General features: G+C 44.2%; 1 protein-coding gene across 2 annotated transcripts; it reads right to left on the bottom strand.

Moving 5' to 3' along the window:
* Nucleotides 1-85: 85 nt before the first annotated feature.
* On the bottom strand, nucleotides 86-23,591 carry BATF (basic leucine zipper ATF-like transcription factor). Of its 2 annotated transcripts, XM_049113733.1 has the most exons (4): nucleotides 23,067-23,404; nucleotides 20,652-20,756; nucleotides 9,954-10,011; nucleotides 505-643 (listed from the first exon to the last, which is right to left on the bottom strand). In XM_049113733.1, the coding sequence occupies exons 1-4, from the start codon at nucleotides 23,127-23,129 to the stop codon at nucleotides 543-545; spliced, it is 327 nt and encodes a 108-aa protein (XP_048969690.1). In that variant the 5' UTR covers nucleotides 23,130-23,404; the 3' UTR covers nucleotides 505-542. The 2 variants fall into 2 exon arrangements, with proteins under 2 accessions (XP_025299356.1, XP_048969690.1); XM_025443571.3 differs by lacking the exon at nucleotides 9,954-10,011 and having other exon boundaries at nucleotides 86-643; nucleotides 23,067-23,591.
* Nucleotides 23,592-24,516: the final 925 nt, after the last annotated feature.

The raw sequence follows: 24,516 nt of genomic DNA, 5'->3' as shown, positions 1-24,516 counted from the left end.
CGAGACCAAGAACAAAAGAAGGCGCCAACCCCACAGAACTTAGGGTTTCAAAGAACTGTGTAACAGAGGGAAACTGCCAAACTGGTTTCTTTTAAGAAATTTATTTAGAAAAATAACCCTCCCCTGCCCTCCCCCCTCTGCCAGGGGACTTGGGCATCATGTATGATAGAACTCTGGACTGGGCCTCCCACCTGCATGGGGGCTCGGCACACACTGACGGGCGGCCAGGCCACTGGGTGGCCTCACACGCTCTCAGCTGCTCCAGTCTTGTGCTCAATCCTTGTCCAGGCCTCCTCCGCCTCGGGGTGTCCGGATGGAGACAGGATCCTGAGGGGCGAGGGCAGCCTGGCCACAGTCTGTGTGCCCCTCCTGACGCCCGCCAGGGCAGCTGGGGGCGGGCGGCTGGGTCCCCCACCACCCCATCTCCGGAGAGTCAGGGCTGGAAGCGAGGCGAGCTGACGTGAGGCTGGTGGAAGGCGTGGGCGCTGTACACCACGTCGGGGGGCGAGGGCGTGCTGGCGGCCAGCACCGAGCACAGGGGCTCATGGCTGCTCAGCACCGACGTGAAATACTTCATCTCTTCCGTGAGCTGCTTGATCTCCTTGCGCAGAGCCGCGTTCTGTTTCTCTAGGTCTTCGCTCTCCTGTGAGGAGGAAGGTCAGCATCCGAGATTAGCAGCAAGGAAGGCACAGGGTGGGAGGAAGGGGGTGCAGGAGGAGTTCGGCTCGGGGTCTCACTGGCACAACCACAGGGAAGAGCGTCGGTGAATTTTTCTGCGTGTGTGTGTGTGTATTTGTGTGTGTCGTATGTGGGTGTGGGTGCATTTACACACGCACATGTGTGTATAGACACTAGGTCAAACCCATGAAATTACTGATATCTGTCTGACCTATAAGGATAGCAGGTTCGTATGGGAGTACGCTCCTGTGTGTGTGTGTGTGTCCATGGTTCTCTGTGAGTGTGTACGTGGGTTGAGAGTGGCAAATGCATGTGAAGGGAAACTGGCTGGCAGGTCAAAGCCTGAAAAAATGGAAAAGAGTTTGCGAGAACAGCTTCTACTACTTTCACGCTTTTCCACCCTAGGTTAGGCCACGAGTTCTCCAAATGCTCCCAGTATCGGCTTTCAGACTTACGGAGGCCATGGTTAACTGCTTAACCAGATTCTTTTTTTAAGATTTTATTTATTTACTCATGAGAGATATGTAGAGAGAGGCAGACACACAGGCAAAGGGAGAAGCAGGCTCCATGCAGGGAGCCCGATGTGGGACTCGAACCCGGGATCCAGGATCACACCCTGAGCCAAAGGCAGGCGCTCAACCTCTGAGCCACCCAGGTGTCCCGTTAACTAAACTCTAGAACACGGGATCCCTGGGTGGCGCAGCGGTTTGGCACCTGCCTGTGGCCCAGGGCGCAATCCTGGAGACCCGGGATCGAGTCCCACGTCGGGCTCCCGGTGCATGGAGCCTGCTTCTCCCTCTGCCTGTGTCTCTGCCTCTCTCTCTCTGTGTGTGTGACTATCATAAATAAAAAAATAATAATAAAATAAAATAAAATTCTAGAACACTAGGGTCTTTGTAAATATCAAATAGTCAGAATCCACCCCAATGTCCGATTCCACTCCATTCTGCTCACCCGAGAGCCTTGTTTAGAGCATTTGGGGTATGTCCCACCCATGCGCGTGCTTTTTTCCCCCAGAATCACCTTTCCCCTGTTGTCTAGGAGTACCATCTGATATACGCCAATCAGGCAAATTCTGCGTCAAAGAGTGCTAATTACTGATCACATCATTAATTAATCAACGATTCCACTCTGGCAATTAGTGTTTACTGGAAAACAATGCGGCCTAGGGGAATTGCATTTCCAATGTGCTTTTAAGGTTTTTCAAGGTTCCTTGAGTCAATCAAATAGATTGACGAATCTAATCACTGGTGCAACAGAGGCAGGGAAACTGGCATTGGAGATGCAAATAAATTACATTTCAGTTCAAAAAGCAATCTCAGAGTTGGCATCCAGGCCTTAATTTTTCTAGTTCTATTCAACTTAGCTCAGCATTTTCCAAACTTGCCAGAGTATTAGAATTAGTTTGAGGGCTTGTTAGAGTTTCAGGCTGTTCTTGGGATCTAGAGATTTGAACTCAAGTGGTTTGGGATTTTGGGTAAAATCTGGGAATTCACTGAATTTTTAACAAGTGCCCCAAGTCACTCTAATGATTGGGCAAGTTTGAAAACACAAGTTAAATACAATATTACGGGATCCCTGGGTGGCGCAGCGGTTTGGCGCCTGCCTTTGGCCCAGGGCGCGATCCTGGAGACCCGGGATCGAATCCCACGTCAGGCTCCCGGTGCATGGAGCCTGCTTCTCCCTCTGCCTGTGTCTCTGCCTCTCTCTCTCTCTCTCTCTGTGTGTGTGACTGTCATAAATAAAAAAAAAATTAAATACAATATTACATTTGTCTTAACTAGTCAAGTACTTCTTAAGTGCCTATCTGTTAAGGACCTGGGACATAGTATGAGCTCAAATGTCTGCTGCTCGACTGGCTGATGACTCCAATTTTTTGGACTAGAAGTTGACTCAAAACCATGGTGGGCAGTGGGCAGATATACGATAGGGTGGCATTTAAGAGGTGCCTTATACAACCCATCAGGAGCGTGAGCTGTGGTCTAATGAGTGAACCAGATACACTTCCAACTGCCTTAATCCATGAACCCAGGAGTCCTTTTTTAAGTGGTAGAGGAGTGTATGGCTGTGGTCTTACCCATCAAGCCAGCTTCCAACCATTTGTGAAGGACAGACGCAAGCATGCTCAGCCCCAGCCTGGCATTTCCTGTCTGTGGCTTTGAGCTAGAAAATGTGCCTAGGTCAGTACAAAGGAAACTCCCATCTCTAAAATGGGGTGGGGGTGGGTGGGACACTCAGACCCACGACGGTGGAGTCGGAGGCACTGGCTGCTGCTTCTGCAAGGTATGGCTGGCTCACTTATTGTACCATTTGGTTGTTTCCAGGCATATCCCAGAGGTAGGGCATCCCCTCTTTACCGAAAGGTAAGAGAAAGCAACACGAGACAGGGTGGGGGGTGGTTGGTAAGACGGGAACTGGGGGCCGGGAGTCCTGGCCCCTTCTTCTAGCCCTTTCCTCGCCCCCTCTGAGAGTTTCCACTGGTGACAACGTTTACTGTAAATTCTGTGCTCTAAAGAGCCTGGGCAAACCCCGAGGCAGAAGGGAGGGGTGGGGTAGGCGGGCCACAGGGACCAACCGCTCTGACCTTCTCCCCGCCTAGAGGCAGGCCCCGCTTTCGGGAAGTGACAGCAGGTTCTTCCTCCCCAGGCAAGCTCCGCTGAGCTCTCTCTAGCTTTCTCTCCCTGCCCCCCTGGCTTGCAGATCCCAGAGCTCTAGGAGGGGGTTCACAACCACAGCGGCCTCTAACCAGAAAACAACTACTTGTGACAAGAAATTTGTCTTTACCTTGGGAAGCAAGACTGCTTCCTGCTAGGGCCCCAGAGGAACCATGCGGCCAGCCAGCCACTGGCAAGAGGAAGAGTTTGACTTCCCTTGCAGGAGGAAGTGGCTGAGCTGGGGCCTCCTCGCAGCATGTTCCCCACCTGCCAGGGCTCAGGCCACCCTGACCGTCGTCCCTGGGGCAGTCACGCCCTGGAAAGGACTCAGACTCACACAGGGACAGCTGGCAAAGGTGGCCACGGAGCAGCTGTTTACTCAGAGGTACAATGATCACATCTCCCAACTTCCGTTCACTTCCCAGTGGTGGCTGGAAACAGGACTCAATGAGTGGGGAGAAGAGAAGAATGTTTGGGAAAGAAATTGTGGCCTCTCGCATGCACGTCCTCTGTTCCTAGTAAGGGAGCACTAAGCCCGCACCAGGGCTTCTGTGTCACCTGCTTTCTACTTTTCAGAATTCCTTTCAGTCCTTCAGGCTCCTCACAGTATCCCCCTGAGGTGGACGTGGGAGGCCAGCCGTTCCCGTGACCTCTATTTTTCAAGTGAGGCCAACTGAGATCCTAGGACAAACCTGCCCCCAGATACCCCTCAAAGTGACCCCAGGCTGGTGGCAGCAGCTCCTGGGAGAAAGGGCTTTGGAATTCACCTCAAGACATTGATTTTCTCAGAGGTCCAGACACTTCAGCCATTGACCCAAAGCCGCATAACCACATAGGGGCAGAGCAGGGTTTGGCTCAAGGCTTCTCCAGCCCCATTCTTCTTCTGGCACACCCAATGCTTTCCCCGAGAGACTGGTGACTTAAGTGACTAAAGGTCTTCAGAGATTACTAAGAAGTCCTCAGCTGCCTATAGTCTCCCAAGTGAACACTGGGTCTTGATTTTGGTGGTCTTTCAACACCACACTGGAACCCTGAGTTGGTCACACTCTTCTAATCACAGAGCTGATTGTCTGCCTCCTGCCCAGAGTTGAGAGGGAATTTCCCATCCAGCTACTCCTTTTTAAAATTTTTTAAAAGATTTTATTTTTGAGAGAGAAAGAAGGGGAGAGAGTGCATGAGCAGGGGGAGGGGGAGAGGGAGAAGCAGATTCCCTGCTGAGCAGGGAGCCCAACAAGGGGTTCTGTCTCAGGACCCTGGGATCATGACCTGAGCTGAAGGCAGATGCTTAACCGACTGAGCCACCCAGGTGTCCCCTGTCCAAGGTACTCTTTTAGAGGGCTCACTCAAGGTCAGGCCTTTGTCCACATGCAGAATGAGTTCCAAAACATATGGGAATAGTGGGCTGCATCAACAGTAACTGGGGACTGAGGTCCTGGCAAGGTGAGCCTCTGTGACTCACTTTCCCCTCTCTGAGCCCCAGTTCCTGTTAGAACAGGAAGACTGGACCACAACAATCATTCTCAACCTTGGCCACACGTTGGGATCATTGGTATCCCCGGGGGAGCTTCACCCATACAGGTGCCTGATTCTGATGTAAGCAGTGTGGGGTGCAGCCCGGAGTTGGGTTGGTAAAGGCTCCCAGAGGATTGTAATGTGCAGTGAACACTGAAAATCATTAGAAGGAACCATTAGCTTAGAAAAATCTCCAAGCCCTCTTCAACTCTCAAATATTTCAGATTCTGAACTAAATACCTGAGTATATTAGACTTTAACCCCCACTTGTTGGGAAGGGGTGTGCATGTCAGGGAGAAGATTGTCAGGGACAGAGGGATATAGATTCAACTTATAGGAGAAAAATTAGTGGAAACCAAATTTTTAAAAGAATAGTCTAACTTGGCTTAATAACTAACATTTATTGAATGCTACCATGTGCTGATCACTTTTCTACGTGTTTTAGTTATTAGTATATGTAATCTTTGCAACAACCGTATGTGGCAGATAATACAATTACCCACATTTTACAGATAGGACAACCTCAAGTACAGGGAAGTTAAATAACTCATTCGAGGTTACACAGCTTGTAAGTGCCAGCACCACAACTTGAATGAGGCAGTCTGGGTTCAGAGTCTGTGCTCTTTGTTTATATCTTATGATGTTTGTTTATATCTTATGATGTTTGGTAATTAGCTCCTGGGAAGCCTCAGCCCTGTTGGCTTTCCAATTCCATCTTCCCTCTTTTCCTACCTCTTGCAAATCCAGATGATAATGTTCACAATCCACTCTCATTTCTAAAGCTACCCTATCATGAACTATGAGTAGCTTGGGGGTGGCTAAGGAAGAGGCTTCATGGGGGTGTGGGAACATTCTGGGAAATTCCCTACTGGAGGGGCTGAAAGGGGGTCACTCAAAGAGCTCTTGAATGATGGGGAATCCCCACACAGTTCTCTTACCCACAGGGAAGCCAGTTAGGACCAAGGCCAAGGACAGGCTCTGGGCCAAGGCTCTGGCAGGCACTCTCTGGGCATTCTGAGGAGGGCATTAGTTCTCCTTCCTGCCAGCTCTGACTTAGTGCCTTGACCCTCTCCTTGAATTTTCTAATCAAATTTCTGGAAGAGTGAAAATAGTCCTTGTGTGTTCCTCCTCAACAGAACATGTAGTCACTTATTGATTGGGTGGCCTTTTAGCTCCCACCTACACTTAAACATGAGAGTAGTGAGCAAAGCTTATCCCTTACATCCAGCTGTGTTCAAACTCCAGAAGTTACCAATCCTCTTCCACCAAATGCAGATACAGAGTAAAGCCCTCAGGAGAAGTCTGAAAACTGACATAGGCCATTTCCCAAGCCTGGGTAGGATCTATGCCTACCTCTTCCCACCAACCCTGGGGAAATTAGCCCAACTCCTCTTCCTCACCCAATGAAAAGAGAGAAATCATTAAACCACAGGTATCTGCACTGAATAATGAACAAGTCTGATCCTGGAAAAATCTTTACTTTCTCACCATCCTAAACTCCTTTCCCTTGTTTACTTTCCTCTAGATAGCTAGAAAAAGAATTTATCAAATTCTCAGCTTCCCTTGCAGCTAGACAAGACCATGTGACAGATTCTGACCAATACGATGTAAGCAGAAATACCTGGGGGTGGAGCTTTTCAATTAAGAAGACAAAGCTTCTCCAGCACAAAAGCCACCCTCCCTCAACACAGATTGATGCTTGGAGGTCCAGCAGCTATCTTGCAGCCCTGAGGATGAAAGCCACATACTGAGGATACCCGCACACAGAGAGAAGTAGTTTGTTCTTTGATGACAATATTGCCCTAGCCCTGGTCTGTTCACTTGAATTCCTTGTGATATGAGAAAGATAAACTGTGACTTAGTGATGCCTGTTTGATAATCCTTCTATTACTGGTAGCTGAATGCAATCCTGACTGATATCTCGAGTTAGAAAGGTTATCACTAGTAAGCTCAATTCCAAAAAACAAACAACTAATAATTGCCATGAACACAGAGGTTTGAATTAAAAAAAAATTTTAAGCCTGCCAGGCCTCTGCGGACAGTGTCTGGGTATATAGACGCCCATAATTACCCCAAAGTCACTCCACACATTCTATCACACACACCAGCTACACAGTGAAGTCACCTGACGAGCTTCAAAAAGCTTAATTCCTGAACTTCACCCGTATGACAGGTTCTAATTTGATTGTTCTGGAGTGGGTCTTAGACATCAAGACTTTAAAAGAAAGTATTTTGCAGGTGAGCTTAGTGAGCAACTAGCTTGAGAATCCTGTTCATAGCTGAATCCTCTTCAAAATATAGGAGTCCACTGACAGATGAATCAATGAAGATGTGCTATATATACAATGGAATATTACTCAGCCATCAAAAAGAATAAAATCTTGCCATTTGCCACAATGTGGATGGAACTAGAGGGTATCATACTAAGTGAAATAAGTCAGAGAAAGACAAACACAATATGATTTCACTCGTGTATGGAATTTAAGACACAAAACAGATGACCATAGCGGAAAAGAAGGAAAAATAAGAGGAAAATAAAGGGGGAGGCAAACCACAAGAGTCTCTTAACTCTAGGAAACAAATTGAGGGTTGCTGGAGGGGAGGTATGTTGAGGCAAGGGGTAACTGGGTGATGGGCACTAAGGAGGGCACTTGGTGTAATGAGCACTGGGTGTGATATGCAACTGATGAAGCACTAAATTCTACCCCTAAAACCAATACAGTATATGTTAACTAAATTGAATCTAAACAAAATAATTAAAATACTATATATAATATAGATATAGGCAATGTTTAATTTTATTAAATTTATATATTTATATTTTTGTTTTATTAAATTTTTTATTTTATAACTTATATAATCCTATAATATATAGGATACATAATGTAAATATAATGTAAATAACTTTAGAGAAGTGGAAGAATGTTTCTAAGTCAAAAAAATCTTCTGAAAGTAAATGTCTGTTTAAGGGAAAGTGTCTCACTGTCACATTGCTATTATATTTGATGAAAACAATTTCAAGTAGTCCAGAACAGTTCGTTTTTTGATGGACAAGGAGGTAGGTTATCTATTAGAATCTCATTAATGACAACTTTATCAAACTGGTTACCCTTTAGATTGCTGAGCTCCTTGAGGGTCTATCAACTGTCTTCATTGTTCTGTCATCTTTGACTAGGACAGTGCTTGGCACATAGTAAGTATTCAATAAACTCATGTTGCTTGACTGCCAACTTGGACTCTGTAATAATTTACCAAAGCCTGCATATGAAAAGTCTTCTAAGTAAATTTGTAACGTCCATGAATCTTCCAAGGGAGTGTTTAACCAAGCCCTTAATAGCTTTTATAGCTTCTACTTTATATAGTTACAAATGAGTGTAAGAGATTCACTGTTTAAAAAAGGGCCCAGGTCAGATCCCTACTTAGCAGTACTTTTGTTCTCCAAACTGAAGCTGTGGGTGGGAGTAGCAGAATTAATAGCATTTTAATTTAAGAACTCTACATATGGTTTCCTTAGCTGGAACTTGACTTTCCCCATCTATACCAAATGAAGGAGACTTGACCAGCGGTGGTGAAAAGCCAGGCCGGTGAAACAATTAGTGCTCTTAAAGTTCTTATAAATAACTGGAAAGAAGGGCATGTGTTTTCATATATAATAGTACTTCTGATATCTTCATCTGGTGGATTTATAGGAAAATGCCAAGTGATTTTTATTCTAATGCATGAATAAATATAACCTTCTCCCCAATGCAAAACCAAACGAATCCAATATTGCTTTGTTTTTATATTTGCTCTGTCATTTAACTCTTAACAGCCCAGTGACATACTTCCCATTTTGTAGATCAGACCCAGGCAGACCTGAATTAGTTTGGTTGACCCACATACCCCCAGCCCTACCCTACCCCGATCTGGTTTCTGCTCCCTGCAGCACCATCATCCCTGTTCCTGAGCTCCTGTTCATGTTCTCAGAGGCCCCGTCCACAAGGCATCTTTCCAACCTTTGGCCACACGTAGTTTGGCCTCAAGGTTCTGCTGAGCACACCCTTTTCCCAGATCTTCCCAATCTCCTTCACTGACCACTATTCGATCTCAAATGTCGGGGTCTCAGAACTTCCTTGATCATTGTCCCCACCCTGTCCCTTAGCCACGTTCAACATTGCACTATTTGATTTTATTTGAAGTACTCTTCACATGGTGTGATTACCCTGTTCATTTATTTGCCTATTTTCCAGTGTGACTTCCTGGTGAATGTAAGGTCCATGAATTCAGGGACTCTGTCTTGTCCCTGCTGTATTCTTAGTGCCCAGAATAAACCATACCTGGCACGTAGGAGGCTAATATGTGGATGAATCATTTCAGCTAACATTGGATCTAGTACTGGGAATATGGCCTTTGCGTTTAGAATTTTTTTTGTGTGTGTATGTTTAGAATTTTCTAGACCTCCCTACACCTTTAGCAGTAAGGCATGTTCTTTTACCAGCTGAGGACCCAGAAAACATTTTGGTTAGAGGATCCTCAGTTGCAAGAAATTACATTTTGGCCCTAGGAATCCAGTCTACTCCGCTTGGCTCTGAACTTTATTCTACTTTTTTTTTTTTATCTTTATTTATTTATGATAGTCAGAGAGAGAGAGGCAGAGACACAGGCAGAGGGAGAAGCAGGCTCCATGCACCTGGAGCCCGACATGGGATTCGATCCCGGGTCTCCAGGATTGTGCCCTGGGCCAAAGGCAGGCGCCAAACCGCTGCGCCACCCAGGGATCCCTTTATTCTACTTTTGAATAAATATCTTACTTTATAAGATCTCCAGGTCATCCTCCTTGGTTTTCCTAAACTGAGGGTGATGAGATGTGTACTGGGACAGTCCCAGTCAATCCCTGTTGTCCTGGGTGTCATTCTTACTAGTGCTCTTTTCACTTCTAAAAGTGTTCTGGTTTGGAGGATAAATGGTAAGATTTACTAAAACCTGATCCCCAAATTCTAGCTCAATGGTATCATCTCTGTCCTTGTCCTCCAGAGTTCTCAGACCTCTATCTGACCATTTTCATATTTTTAAATAAAAAATATACAATATAACTACATTTAAGATATTTTTTAAAAAAATCATACCCACCCATGATCCTAGTACTTTGAACACAACTGTTTTCATTTGCACATCTTGCCATCTTGTCCTTTTTAAGAAACACAGATACGTATAAAATTTCAATCATTGTACGTAATACAATTTGTATTTTGCTCTGTCATAACTTTGTGACATCTACATAATTATCACTTTTAATGGCTACATCATCAAATGGAAGATCCACAATTTACCCAAAATGGCTTTTTAATGTCAGACATTTTGGTTCCTATCAAAATGTTGCTATTATAAGTAATGCTACAGTGAACATCTTGATCCATACTGGGTTTTGTTCAATTATTTCCTAGGATAAATTTGAAGGAATAAGATTAGTGGGACAAAGGGCACGACCCGTCTTCCAGTTCATGGTTGCATTGCTGTAAAAAGATTACGTAAGTATACAGTGTCACCAGCAGTGAACACGTGTCAATTTTACTACAACACCTTTGGCATTTAGGCAGTATAATTTTATTTTTTAAAAAGATTTTATTTATTTATTCATAGACACAGAGAGAGAGAGAGAGAGAGAGAGGCAGAGACACAGGCAGAGGGAGAAGCAGGCTCCATGCAGGAAGCCCGATGTGGGACTCGATCCTGGGTCTCCAGGATCACACCCCAGGCTGCAGGCAGCGCCAAACCACTGCGCCACCGGGGCTGCCCTAGGCAGTATAATTTTAAGTAATTTATTTTGCCAATTAGCCTCTTGAAGTTTTCTTAATTTCTTTTTTTTTTTTTAAAGGATTTTATTTATTTGAGAGAGAGAGAGAGCACACAAACAAGGGGAGGGGGAGAAGCAGACCCATTGTGAAGCAGAGAGCCCAACACAGGGCTCAATCCCAGGATATGACCTGAGCCAAAGGCAGATGCTTAACTGACTGAGCCACCCAGGTGCCCCAGGTTTCTCAATTTCATTGTAATGTTAAAAGTTATTGATTACTAAGGAGGAAGAGTTTTCTATGCGTCTATTCCCTGGTACAACATTCCCAACCAGGAACAATTTTGCTTCCCAGGGGACATTTGACAAGAAATGTCAAATGGAAATATTTTTCATTGTCACACCTGTGAGGTAAAGTGCTACTACTGGTATCTAGTGGGTAGATTTTAGATTCTACAGTGCACAGCATCCCCCCTCCTGAGCAAAGAATTATGCGACCCAAAATGTCGATAGTGCCGAGGCTGAGAAACCCTTAGTGTGTATCATTTTCACAATCAGAATAGAAAATTGGGTTGTTTTCATTTTGGTAGGAAAAACATTACATAAGCTTTCTGCTCCTAGCTTCTGCCCACTTACCTATTGGAGCCTTGATGTTTTTCTTAAAAAGGATGTTCTTTCTATGGTATAAATATAAAATCTACATTTATTTAATTTGATGCAAATATTTTCCCCTGATGTATTATTGGCCTTTTAATTATGGATCACACCTTTAAGACCTTTTTAAAATAAAGGAAGTTTAAACTTCAGCCTCTCTCAAACTTGGACTTTCTCATCTCTTGCTGTGTAAGCTTGAGTTATATTACTAAAGATTGTCTAGATTATTCAGACCTTCTGGTTAATAGCTTACTTTTTGGCTTACCCTTTGCAAAAGGACATGTAAGAGCAACACCATCTGCAGAGCAAAGTCCTGTTCAACAAGATGGTACAAAACAAAAGCAAATGTTGGGCAGGTAAGAGGTTTGCGTTCTTAGATGTCCTGAGAAAGACCTCAGTGTCCCCATTGGTTACATGGCAGGTTAGTCTACAGCATCTCTGAGTTTTCTTTTAATTCTGTGATCCTATAAACAAGGGAATATGACCATAATTTTGTTAGCCCCCCGCCCCAAGCTACCATGTGGACCCATAATGAGAATGTCTACAGATATTCCACAATCTGAAGGGGACTTTGTCCTTTGGAACCAATCTATTCCCCCTAGGAAGCAGGGTGCCAGACTGAATCCAAAGGAGGAAACTAAGAAAATCCCCAAGCAGCTTGGGAAAGGACTTTTTGGTGAGACTCCCATTCTTTCAAGAGAAGGACGTTTGGGTGCTGTTGATGGCAGCTTTGTGAAGACTCCTGCTTGAATGAGCACTGTTAATTTGTGATCTGGGACCTGTAATCTCATTTGAACAGAAATTCTTCATAAATGTCAAGATTGGGGTGGAGCTGGCCTCCTTTCAAATATGCCTCGCAAACTTAACCACACTGACTCATCATCAGTGGTACAAGTACTTACAGGTGGTGGATTGCCGTGACATGTTTTTCTTTCCCAAATGAAGAGTCTAACTTTGTTATTTGATTTTTAAAATGGTACATGTTGGGACACCTGGGTGGCTCAGTGGTTGAGCACCTGCCTTCAGGCCAGGGCATGATCCTAGAGTCCTGGGATCGAGTCCCACATCGGGCTCCCTGTATGGAGCCTGCCTCTCTCTCCGCCTGTGTCTCTGCCTCTCTCTCTCTCTCTCTCTCTCTCTCTCTGTCTCTCATGAATAAATAAAATCTTTAAAAAATAAAATAAAATAATAAAATAAAATAAAATGGTACATGTTCATTACAATAAAAAAAATAGAGAAAAATACTAGGGTAAGGAAAGCTACTCAAAAATTAACCACTCAGAAAGAACCACTATTAGCATTTTGGAGTATATCTCTCCAGATATTTCTTTACGCATGCAAACATACCTCAAACCCACAAATTTTATATTAACAGGATTATACTCTTCATATTCTTTGGAAGTTGCTGTTTTTCCCTCAGTGTTATGTCACTGACATCTTTGGGTGATACAGATTTACATAGTCATTTTTAGTGGCAGCATAAAATTCTAGTGTCTGAATGTATCATAATATGCTTAATCATCTATTATTGGGCATATGTCCAATTTTATAATATCGATAAAGTGTTTACTATTCGTGATGAATTGAACATCTTTGTGCATCATTTTTTCTTCAAACTCGTACAAGTGCCAAAGAGTATTCTCACATGAGCTAATATTTACTGCTATACAGCTTTCTTTAAAAAGAGTTTCAATGGCTATATTATAATATTACATAGAGACTTTACTTTCTTACTTTCACGACTAGACCTAATAACAGGGAAGGACCAAGTGTGCATTTTGGAGGATGTTGCTTAAGGACAAAAAAGTCAAGTCAGGAAGAGACTAAGGGAGGATATCACGGAAGATGGATGAGAGTCCAAAGGGAGAGGCAGTTCAGTGTCGTGGTTAGGGAGCTGGGCTCTATTTAAAGTCAGGCAGAGGGATCCCTGGGTGGCGCAGCGGTTTAGGGCCTGACTTTGGCCCAGGGCGCGATCCTGGAGACCCGGGATCGAATCCCACGTCGGGCTCCCGGTACATGGAGCCTGCTTCTCCCTCTGCCTGTGTCTCTGCCTCTCTCTCTCTCTCTCTCTCTGTGTGACTATCATAAATAAATAAAAATTAAAAAAAAAAATAAAGTCAGGCAGAGCTAGGTACAAGCTGTGTGACCTTGGGCAAGTTACTTAACCTAATACAAGAGTTATAAAACACAGTTTTTGTATAGATTAAATGAAATACTATAGGCAGAGCACTTAACACACAGCGCCTGTACATAGTCATGTATATGTATTCAATGTTTTTAAAACATATGTTTTATGTTTTAAACATAATGTTTTAAACACAAATTTAAGTAATGTTTAGCATTTAATATGTTTTTAATAAAAAGAAATTCATAGCAATACAGAACCAAGACAGATGCCTCTTTTCCACAGATGGCTCACTGATTTTCACTGAATTTTTTAAGGGTGGAGCTAGTCAGAACATTCCTTGTGTTTTTGTTTTCAACCTATGTCTTCTCTATGCCAAAACACCTTAAGACATGGTCTCCCAGAGAGAAGGAAAAAGAACTCCAGGAGTGAAAAAGCACCACAAACAGCATTCTCTTCCAGGCTCCCCTAGAAGACTAGAGTGTCATTCTAAGGAGGCCTCGGGGGTTGACATCTTTGTTGAGCTGTTTTTCCTCCATGACTCATTTTCCCTCTGATTGTAAATACCTTCTCACAGTAACAGCTTAAAGCTTCATTTCATGCATAATTTATACTCATGATGTTTGTTATATATGGCATTAAAATATATCCTGGAACCTGTAAAGCTTTCTCTTTTTTTTAGACTAGTATGAGACTCCCTCAGGAGTCAGCTCCAGGAAAGCACCTTTCCCACCCCTAGGTAAGGGAGGACCCAAGTTCCAGCTTTCAGATCTGGCCTTGTTACTCCACCTTGCTTCCAGTTCCACCCTTGAGGCCAGATCTGACTTGTCAAAGGCATAACTCTGGGGTTATATTACTATTTGCCCACCACCTCTTCTACTTTTAGCCTTTTCATGAACAAAGCTTCTCAACTGATCTTAACTCTCTTTCCCACTGACCTAGGACATTGACTTGAAATCCTCTGAGCCACTGCCATCAACTTGCCATACAAGTGACACTGATTTGCCATCCCTTATAGTAGCTTATCTAGTACTATAGACTTTAGGAAAACTCTTTACAAATCCCAACTGACATTTGATTCTCCCAAAGGACTGAGATATTTATGCAGGATGTTCAAGAGATCAAATGTCACAGAGGAAGACTATTCAATGTTTGAAATCAAAATTAGAAATCATCCTAATGCATATGTTGTAGTGATTGGTGTTGAGAATGTAAATATCTGCATTATAAAAATAAAAGCACATGATAAAAACATCCAAACTATATAAGAAAGGAAAGAATGCAAAGCATCTCTCTTCTGCTTTAGACCTTTCATCCTACTTTTCAGAAATAAATATTAACCTTGGGGGAAAACCTATTTGAAAAATTCTAAGTTCATACACATATGCACATATATGCTTTTGGTTTAAAACATACTCCACTTAAGAGTATAGAAGCTTAATAATCTTTTCAGATTAACAAAATTCAGATGTAATTTATTTTATAACAACTCCATAGTATTCCACTGAATGAACAAAGTATAGTTTATTTAATTAGTTCCTCATCCGTGGATATTTAGCTTGTTTCCAGTCTTTACTATAACAAACAATGCAGCAATGATTATCTTCACATGTATATAGTTATATAATCAGTGGGTACATTTGTAAATAGACTTCTAGTTGTAAACTTGCCAAGTTACAGAGCATGTGCACTTATAATTTTGATAGACATGGTTAAATTGCCCTCTAATGGAGTTGTACCAACACACTCCTACTAGTAAGTGTGTGGGAGTGCCTGCGTCTCCATTGTCTTGGCAACATTATATATTAGCAACATTTTTTGTCTTTGCTAGTCTGGCAGGGAATCTCACTGTTCCTTTAATTGTCATTTCCCTAAGTGAGGCCTATAATCTTTTCCATATTTATTTGCTATTTATGTCTTTCTGTAAATTGCCTATTCATAATCATTGCTCATTTTTCTTTTGGGTTATTCATTTTCTTATTCATAAGAGGTCTCATATATGAAGTAAATATGCCCTTTTTTGGTCATATGTGTTACAGATATTTTCCCCAATCTGTCATTTGCTTTGATTTTGCATATAGTATTTTGAGCTATATAGAAATTTTCACTTTTTATGTATAAAGGTAATATATATCAGTTTTTTTCCTTTATGGTTTCAGGGTTTTATACTTTGTCTCAGAAAGTCTTCATTACAAAATAATCTTTCAATGCTCTTTTTTCCCCCAAATTTCTTTAGTGTTCTTTTTTTAACATTTAATCCATATACGTGTTGTATGAGAAATGAATACTCTAGTTTATTCCTCCCCAAATGGCTAGCCAGTTGTCCCAATTCTACGTATTGAATAATTCAGGTTTTCTTCATTGGTTTAAAATGCCATTATCATCATTTTGCATTTGTTGTGTCTTGTTTTAGGAATTGACATATGTACTTGGGTCTTAAATTTCAGTTTGCTTTGGGGTCTCTTTCTGTATTCTGTTCTGCCCAATTCTCTGTCTTTTCCACATTGTTTTGACTTCTATATTTATAATTCACTTTAATATCTTGTTCCGCTAATCTTTAATTACCCTCCTCTAAAATTTTCCTGGAAATTGTCATACGGTGGTGTCTTTTAAAGATTTATTTATTTGACAGAGAGACAGAGGGAGAGAGAAGGCACAAGTAGGAGGAGTGGCAGAGGGAGGAGAAGCAGACTCCCTGCTGAGCAGGGAGCCCAATGCAGAGTTTGGTCCCAGGACCCTCAAATCATGACCTGAGCCAAGGCAGACATTTAACTGACTGAGCCACCCAGGCGCCCCAGTTGTTTTTCACTAAGAACTTAGAATAGCTAATCTAAGTCTCCTCTAACTGCTAGAAAGTCATATTGGGTTTTTTTGGGGATCACATTAAGTTAAATTAAATTTATAGATTTTGTAAAATTGCTATTTTTATATAGGTATATCTTTCCACTTATTTGAGTGTTTTTGAAGTCATTTAGAATAATTTTAAAGTTTTTAAAAATTAAGCCCTACATATTTTTGTTAATTATATTACTTCTTTCCATTTGCCAGTGTTGGTATTATAAATGGAATCTTTCCTCCCATTAAATTTTCTAATTGGTTATGGTTTATATATATAGGAATGTTATTACTTTCTCTGTTAACTTTGAAAGCTGACAGGATTCCCTTATTATTTTTAATAGTTTTTCAGCTGGTTATCTTGGATCCACTTATTAGCTCCTGATGTCTTTTGGAGATGATGAACTGGTCCAGATGTTAATGAACCGGAATTTAAATAAAAACTTAAAAATATAAAATTTTAATTAAAAAAAAACTATGTGCCTTTCTCCTTTTTAATCAATGCATTTACTATGCCTCACGGATTTTATGGTTGTCTGCGGGAGGAAAGGAAATAAGCATAGTAGGGGCTTGTGTGAAACATCCAACAAAGGAGAATTAAAGCAAAATGTGGACTCTGTTGATATCGTGATTATGAAAAGAAGCACTTGATCCAATTTGTGCGAGCAGTAGTCAATGCCAAGGATGTTACAAAATTGGCATAAGATTAAATAATTGTGGAAGGAGGCTCCTACCCTACTCTGCGTTTTAAAAGCAATCAGTGTACAGTGTTTTATTATAAACCGTTTATAGGATAGATACTGCAAATGTTAAATAGTAAGTATCCCACACTCTCACTGGAGAAATGAAGTTATGCTTTTGGTATTTTGAGAGAGATAATAATGACAAAGCTGAAACCGAGAAAACATTACCCCAGCCTATGAAGCTAGCACAGTAATACAAACACGGTCCTTATTTAATATAGTACTCTCAGTAGCTGGTCTTTAGAATATTGGTAGATGGGTCCTATGGCTATGTCTGAGGGCCAGAGAATAGTTCCAGGACCTCATCATGTGGAGCCAAGCATGGAATCAAGGGTAAACCAAACTCTCAACCCTCAGAATGCTAGTGGTAAACCAGAAGATTTTCTACCTGAATCACAAACATAATTATGAGGATAATGGATGGAGAAGATGGGTGATTATGTCTGGGAGGAAATGAACATTTCAGACCACAGCCAAACACTCTGTTTGATGGTGGCAGATTTATATGTTGCTGCCAAAAGCTTTTACCCAAAGTCAAGAAACAAGCTGAACTGGCTGCAACCCTCAGGCAAGCTGGTAAACCAATGTGACCTACTCACCAGGCAAAAAGTGAAGATAAATGCTGTGGTGCTCAAAAGAAAAGAATGGGGAGGAGTTTGTGTCCAGAGGGGAGGAAGATGGGAATATTCTAGAGTCTGAGGCTGGAGGTGTGGGTGTGAGGATAGTGACTGCCTCACTGGGGGCTCCATGTACTCCAAGCTCTAGAGATCATGTCAATCTAGTCATGGCTAGTATAATCAAGATGGGCCAACTCTTCTGGATCTAGCTCTTGTTTTACAGAGAAAAAGAGAAACTTGAGTCCATTGAAAACCTCACCACAGCAAAGAAACATATATGTCCCCCACCTTGATATGTCCCCCTGGGCTTGAACGAACACTAGTGGGTTGAATTTACAGGGAAACAGTGGTGCAGCTCAAGATAGGCATGACTCCTCTGCTCATGTCAGGAGGAAAGGAGCTCTCTGTCGTTAGAAGTGAGCAGGCATCCGTTGGGGACCATTTCAGTGGAGAGGCAGGGGTATGTGGGGGGAGAGTGTGTAGACGAATCTCAAGCATCAAAAGTGTGTCTGAACTTTCCAGCTGTTAAGAAATCTCTCGGCCCTGAGAGTCTATGATATATATATATGATCAATTATATATATATTATTGATAGATTTTAGTTGTGATTTTTTTTAAAGTTTTGTTTATTTTGAAAGAGAGAGCGTGTATGCACAGACACAAGCAGAGGGAAGGACAGAGGGAGAGGGAGGAGAGAAGCAGACACCCGACTGAGCTCAGAGCCCTTTGAGGGGCTTGATCTCACAACCCCGAGATCATGACCTGAGCTAAAATTAAGAGTCCGACACTTAACCAACTGAGCCACCCAAGTGCCCCAGTTGTGATTACTTATTTGTTTCTATAGTAACAACTATTATTAAAATTACTCCTATTATATTTGATTTTTTGAGTGTTATATGGTAGGCACTGTGTTGGAGCTTTTTATATGCAATATCTCTATGAGGTAGTTACTATCATTTCCCATCCTATAGATAGGGAAACTGAGTCTAAGGGAGGTTACCAATGTCTCTAAGATCTGTCACACAGATGAAAACGGAGGAGCTAGGATCAAACCCTGTCCTTCTGACTGCAGAGCCACTGAGCTATGCTTAATTTTTACTTTTTTTTAAATATTACAAACTTATAAAGTTTATAGTAGTTTTACAGTCTCAAGACATTGTCTACTTAGACAAAAAAGGTTTTATCCTTTCCAATTTTTGTTTGCTTGCTCTAAAGAATATTTAATTAGAATGAGACTCTATAGAGACAAGTGAGTGATTATAGATTTTCAAGCTTCAAATAGTAAACTGGAGTGTGTTAAGACTCTAAGCCAAAATGAAATCACAGAGGACATATAAGTAGCAGGGTCATTGACAACATTTAGGCAGCTGATCATATTATCATCAAAGAGAAGAAAGAATTTGGTGTTCATTCATTCCTTTTTTTCAATCTGACAAATATTTATGAATGTACAATGAGGTTGGAATGCAATGGAAGGTATGCTGAATATATTTCTAATAAAACACAAGCATCTAGTCAGAATGTTGGCGCAGATCTTTCTCTGTTTCCTTACAAAGCTAAAAGAAGCATCTTTCCCCCCCTAAAATTACATCTTACTCTTTTTTTAAAAAAGATTTTATTTATTTATTTATTTGAGAGAGAAAGAGCACTCGTGAGGGTTGGGGAGGGCAGAAGGAGAGGGGAAGCAGTCTCCCCACTGAGCAGGCTCCCTACATTCCCGCCCCCAAAATCTTACTCTTTTTTGATGAAATTGAAATGACTATTCTAGGGGCTCCTGGGTGGCTCAGTCGGTCAAGCATCTACCTTTGGCTCAGCTCAGGTCATGATCTCAGGTCCTGGGATCAAGGCCCGAATCAGGTTTCCTGCTCAGCAGGAGAGGGATGATGGTATGCTTCTCCCTCTCCCCCCACCCCCCACCCCCCCCACACACATAAGTGCGCGCTCTCTCTCTCTCAAATAAATTTTTAAAAATTTAAGACAACTATTCTAACGGGCTGGCTGCCATGGTAATCTTTCAAATAAACACAAACATACTAATTTTGTGTACCAATTGCCCTTTTGACCATTAAGGTGAATTACTAGGATGCTAGAGGTTTGAGAATGGTTCAGGAGGATGGACAGGAAGGGGAGAGTGGCTAGGGGGAGGAGAGAGGGTATAAGAGGAAGGAGCCAGAGAGTTAAGAGTCAATTGATCAAGGACCAAAGGAAGAGGCAGAATGAAGAGAGCTAAGGTGGTAAGGTATGGGAGACCAGGACGATGCACGCTCAGTGAAGCACGTGGCCAGAATTCAGAAATGCTGACCAGGGCCTTGGTCCTCCAGTGGACTGACAGTTCAGCATTACCCAAGACTCCTGCTCAAGCCAGCAGTCAAGGCCTCCTCTAAAAAGTTTGAGACTGGAGGCAACTCAACCAAAATAGGGACCATCCAGATGCGTGCCCTTGAAGCTGCATCTTTCATAGATCCTTTGGGATATGATGAAAGAGATTTCTAAATAAAACCTTAATGATGTTCAGGAGAGAGGAGTAAGGGACAGCACCCTATGGACCTCCTCATCCCAAATACAGGGACCAGGGTGGCTGCCAACCGGCCTCCTAGGGGATGGGACCACATGCGTTCCTAACACTGGGATCATGGGCTCCCCCAAAGTGCCTACCACCTTCTAAGTTCCTCCAAAGACAGTCCTGCCTCCTGCTCTCTAGGTTCAAGAGGGATAGAGTTCTCTCTGGCTACTCCATCTCTGAGCAAGTGGTTCTGCTTCCACCCAACCTTCTTCTGGGCTTTGCATGATCAACTCATTTACACCTTATGCCCTCTTGGGGATCAGGAAGAAAGGCTCTTTTTCAGTCCCCCAGCTCTTAAATCTTGCTACTAAATCTTCTCAATACACCCAAAGGAGAATCTCTCCTCTGCACTGCACCCTGTAGCCTTCTTCCCCCCACTTAACAGCCCCCCCCTCAACACACACATTCATATGCAGGCAGCCTCAAAGCTATGGTCCAAGCATCTCTGGGTGGTAGGGAGCCTATAGCTCAAGAGGTTGAAAAAATGTCTGAACACTCACCAAGTGCAGGGTGTCAGCTTTCTGCGTCTGCCTCTGTCGGCTCTTCTGGGCAGCAATGCGATTTTTCTCCCTTCTCTGAACTTTTCTCACATCATCGGAGGAGTCCTGGGAAGCAGAAACGATGGGAATTAGGTGAGTGTGTTCTCTCTTTTGGATTAAAGCAGGTTCTCATGCTGTTTGGTATCCGTCTGTGCATCCTTCCGTTTCTTCATCTTTTCATTTGCCCCTTCACCCCCTGCTTACCAAAATGCTGAGCCTGCAAGAGAACTCTTCCCCACACTCTGTTACGCTCCCTTAGGTCCCTATAGCTGTTTTGGCCAAAAGCTACAGGAAGAGGAAAAAGACCCTGGGGCCTCGATAGGGCTGTATTTGGAAAAAAATGGTCAAGGCGATGAAGTGTGTTCATCACCTCTCCTCTTCAGGGCTGCTCCACCCTTACTCTCTTTTTTTTTTTTTTTGGACTAGCATTTTCTTGCCTTTTTTTTTTTTTTTCCAAAACTTTGCCGAGGACCTACAATATGCCAACTTCTGCGCAAGTGCTTTTTCAGAGTTGCTCTGGTTTAATTCCTCAGTTCTGTGAAGTTGATATTATTGTTTCTATCTTATACGTGAGGAGACTGAGTGAGGCTCAAAGGGCTTGCCGAGGAGCCTAGGTAATCTGGGGCCTTGTGTCTTCTGATGCTAAGTCTGATGCCTTTCCAAGCCACTCCCCGCCCCTCACTGGTTTGTACCCACATGTCTTCCACCACATACCTGGGCTGAGGTCCCCATCCCAGATCTTTTCTCCCGCATTCTTTTCTCCTTACATTCCCTTCATTATGCTCAGTGATGTTGACCTTCCCTATGGTCCTGAGCACAATGCCTAATAGAAACCAGTAGCCAAGAACAGCTTTAATGGTGGAGATTACCTGGCTGTGGCAGGTACTGAATGGGTGCTTAGCACAGGAGGACCTCCGGGTGTCCTCTAAGTATATCCCACAGACGGACATGTCCTCTGCTTGGGCAGAGAGGTTAGCTCCAGCATTCCCCTAGATACTGCAGGATAAGTATAGGAGTTTGAGTAAGACCCTTCTGCAGCTCCTGCCCTGTTCCCTCTCACACCCACACAGGAGACAGGGACACTATTTCCCGGGCAAGACTGTGCTCACCAAGCATAAGTCTCAGCAGCGTGCCCAGCACTTCCAGGCCATTGCAGCAGGAGGGCATGGTGTTAGATGGGAAGGAAGTGCTTTGCTCTAAGCGGCATGGGGAACCAGGTTACCATGGAAGCCATGAGTAATTTCCTTCCTAAGAAGAGTACAGACTTCCAGGCAGCCTGACCCATCGTGATACCATCTGGAGCAGAGGCCTGGACTGGTTGCCCTCTAGAGGTCTCCACTATAACTCCTTCCAACCTGCTGCTCCTCTGTGCAACATTTATGACAGATGCTGTATTAGACGTTTATATACTCTTATTTCAGCTGCAGCATCTTGGAAGCCCTCTTGGATAACTGTGCTAAGGAAAGAATGTGGCTTTTAAACCACAAAGTTGGAGAAGAAGTTTTAATCCTTTGAGGTATTGGGTGAGAATGAAGAAGCCTTTCTCTGGAGAGGAATGCCAAGAAATGCGGAGAAGACAAAGCTCCAGAAGCTTTGGGGGAAGGCAGGGTGCCCTATTTCTTGGCAAGCCTCAAGCTGAAAACTTTGGACTTGGAAGTCACAATCTAGATTCCAAACACTCCCAGACTCTCTACCTCCATCACTGTGGTTTCCCCCCGAGCCGAGCCAAGCTTCTAGTGAGTGTCTCCAGGAAGCTCCAACGCCCTCTCCTGATTCTTTCCTCTGGTCCAGAAGCCACGGGCGGAAGAGGCTTGGTGGCAGCTCCGGCATCCGTCTCTGCTGGCTGTGCTAGCAGCAGGGGCAGTGCCCCAGTAGATAAGAGAGATTCTTCTAGGCTTGCCTGGCTTCCTCCTCTAACTTGCTTTTTTTTTCTCCTTTCCTTTTCCCTGACGCTTCCCTCTCTTGCCCTGATGGCCGCCTCCCCCGAAGGCACAGGCCGGCCCAGCCCTGTGATGCTGTGCCTCTCCCGTTCCTACTGCCTCGGAGCAAGGGGGACCTCCTCCTTTGAGAGACCAGGGCTCTTTGGTGCACATTCTCCTCCTGGCTTCCTAGAAAGCTCGGTGGGGTGGGGACCCGGGGGAGGCAGGCAGCGGGAGCAGAGAGGTAAAGGGTCCTGGGTAGAACAGGTGCAGGGCCAGGGTCCCGGCCGCTTCATTGCAAGGACCAGGTCGCCAGCGTGACAGGCTGCTCCTGCCACCAGCCACTTCCTCGCTCGCTGGGCCCCTGGACAGGCCGAGGGAGCCTGGCCCTCCGACGCCCCCACCCCCGTCCCTCCCCAGAGAGGGAGAAGGTGGGCTGCAGGGGAAGGGGCTCTACCTGTTTGCCAGGGGGAGGAGAGCGGCTGAAGCTGGAGTCGCTGCTGTCGGAGCTGTGAGGCATGGCTGCAGTCTTCCGGGCTCCCCGCACCGCCCCAGGCGCCCCTGGGCTCTGGGTCACCAGCGGGCGTCCCTGGCTGCCGGCTCCCAGGCCAGCGGCCCAGCCCCCTGCGCAGGTGGCTCCTGTGCCCGCGCCGCCGCCTCTGGCCCCTGCGTCCTCCTCACTCTGGGGTGCAGAGGCACTGCTCCCCACAGGGACATGTCGCTCGCTTTGGGGCTCGTGCGCGCGCTCTCTCTCTTGTGGTTTCTGGTAACTCACACTGGAAGTCACATGGGCGGAAACTTAAACAAGTTAGAAGTTAATTTGAGAGAAAATACATATCTGGGAAAAGACCCGCAGAATTATATGAAAGGAAGAAAAAAAAATACACAAAACCCCAGATACCTTCCGACTGTTTGAAAGGCAGCACAGCTCTCTTCAATTGATGAAGATAAAAGAGAAAAACAGCCCGGGCGGGGAAAAACCCCAGCCCGAATTAGCAAGGCCGCCTCCCGTCAACACGGGCAGGAGGGCAGAGGGAAAGAGTTTCCATTATCAGCCGACTTGATTTTTGAACCAAAATGAAGCAATGAGATTGGGATTTCTTTCTGTTGTTTGTGTGTGTGTGTGTGTGTTTTGTTTTTTTTACCCCAAAGCAGCCGCCCAACCTGCCCCGTGGTGGGCCTGGTCCTTGCCCGACTACCCGGCAGAAGAGGCCCGGAGAGACCTGAAGGCCGGCGACAGGCTCTGCCGTGCGTGTTCCCAACATCTGCCCGTCACCTCGGCCCCTCAGCAGCGTGCTGTCTTTGGGGAAGGGCTGCTTCTCTCGTCCAGGGTCTTTCAGGAGCTCAGGATGGGCTTCGAATCTTCATGATTCAAGTGCGTCACCGGGTCAAAGCCCAGAATGGAGGAACCGTAAGAAACAGTGAAATGAGCACTGTACCGGGGACTTGCATTCTGACTTTCCAGAACGCCGGTGGCCTTGGGTAGCTCACCTGAGCTCTACGCCCCTCTACCTCCACCTGTAAATGGAGCGCAATAAAATCCTCCCTGCCCACTTCTTGGGCTGTTTCCAGAAGCAAGTGGGTAAGCGTGGATTAGAACGCCCCTAGTAGGCGGTAAAATATGCTGTGAAGACAGGTGTTACTTGTGCTATTAGCCTTGCCATGAGCACATTTGTGGAGTTCTCAGTAAGCAATCCAACCTCACGGGGGCATTTTGGCTTTAAAAAAAAAAGCCTTTGCTTTATTCCCAGTATGGCTCAAAGCCAAATGCTTGCCTTGCTTAGTCTTAGGAAAGCTAGGAAGCATGGCCCCTAAAGGATTTTGTATCCACTGGTGGGAATTTCTGTCTGAAGGCAATATTGTCCCATAGGATATATTGAGCAAAACAAAATTCCTTTCCTCCTGGA

This window comes from Canis lupus, chromosome 8 (assembly GCF_003254725.2).
Source record: "Canis lupus dingo isolate Sandy chromosome 8, ASM325472v2, whole genome shotgun sequence".
Classification (NCBI taxonomy): Eukaryota; Metazoa; Chordata; class Mammalia; order Carnivora; family Canidae; genus Canis; species Canis lupus.
Note: the sequence above shows the minus strand (reverse complement) of the source record. Positions and strands in the feature narration are given on the sequence as shown.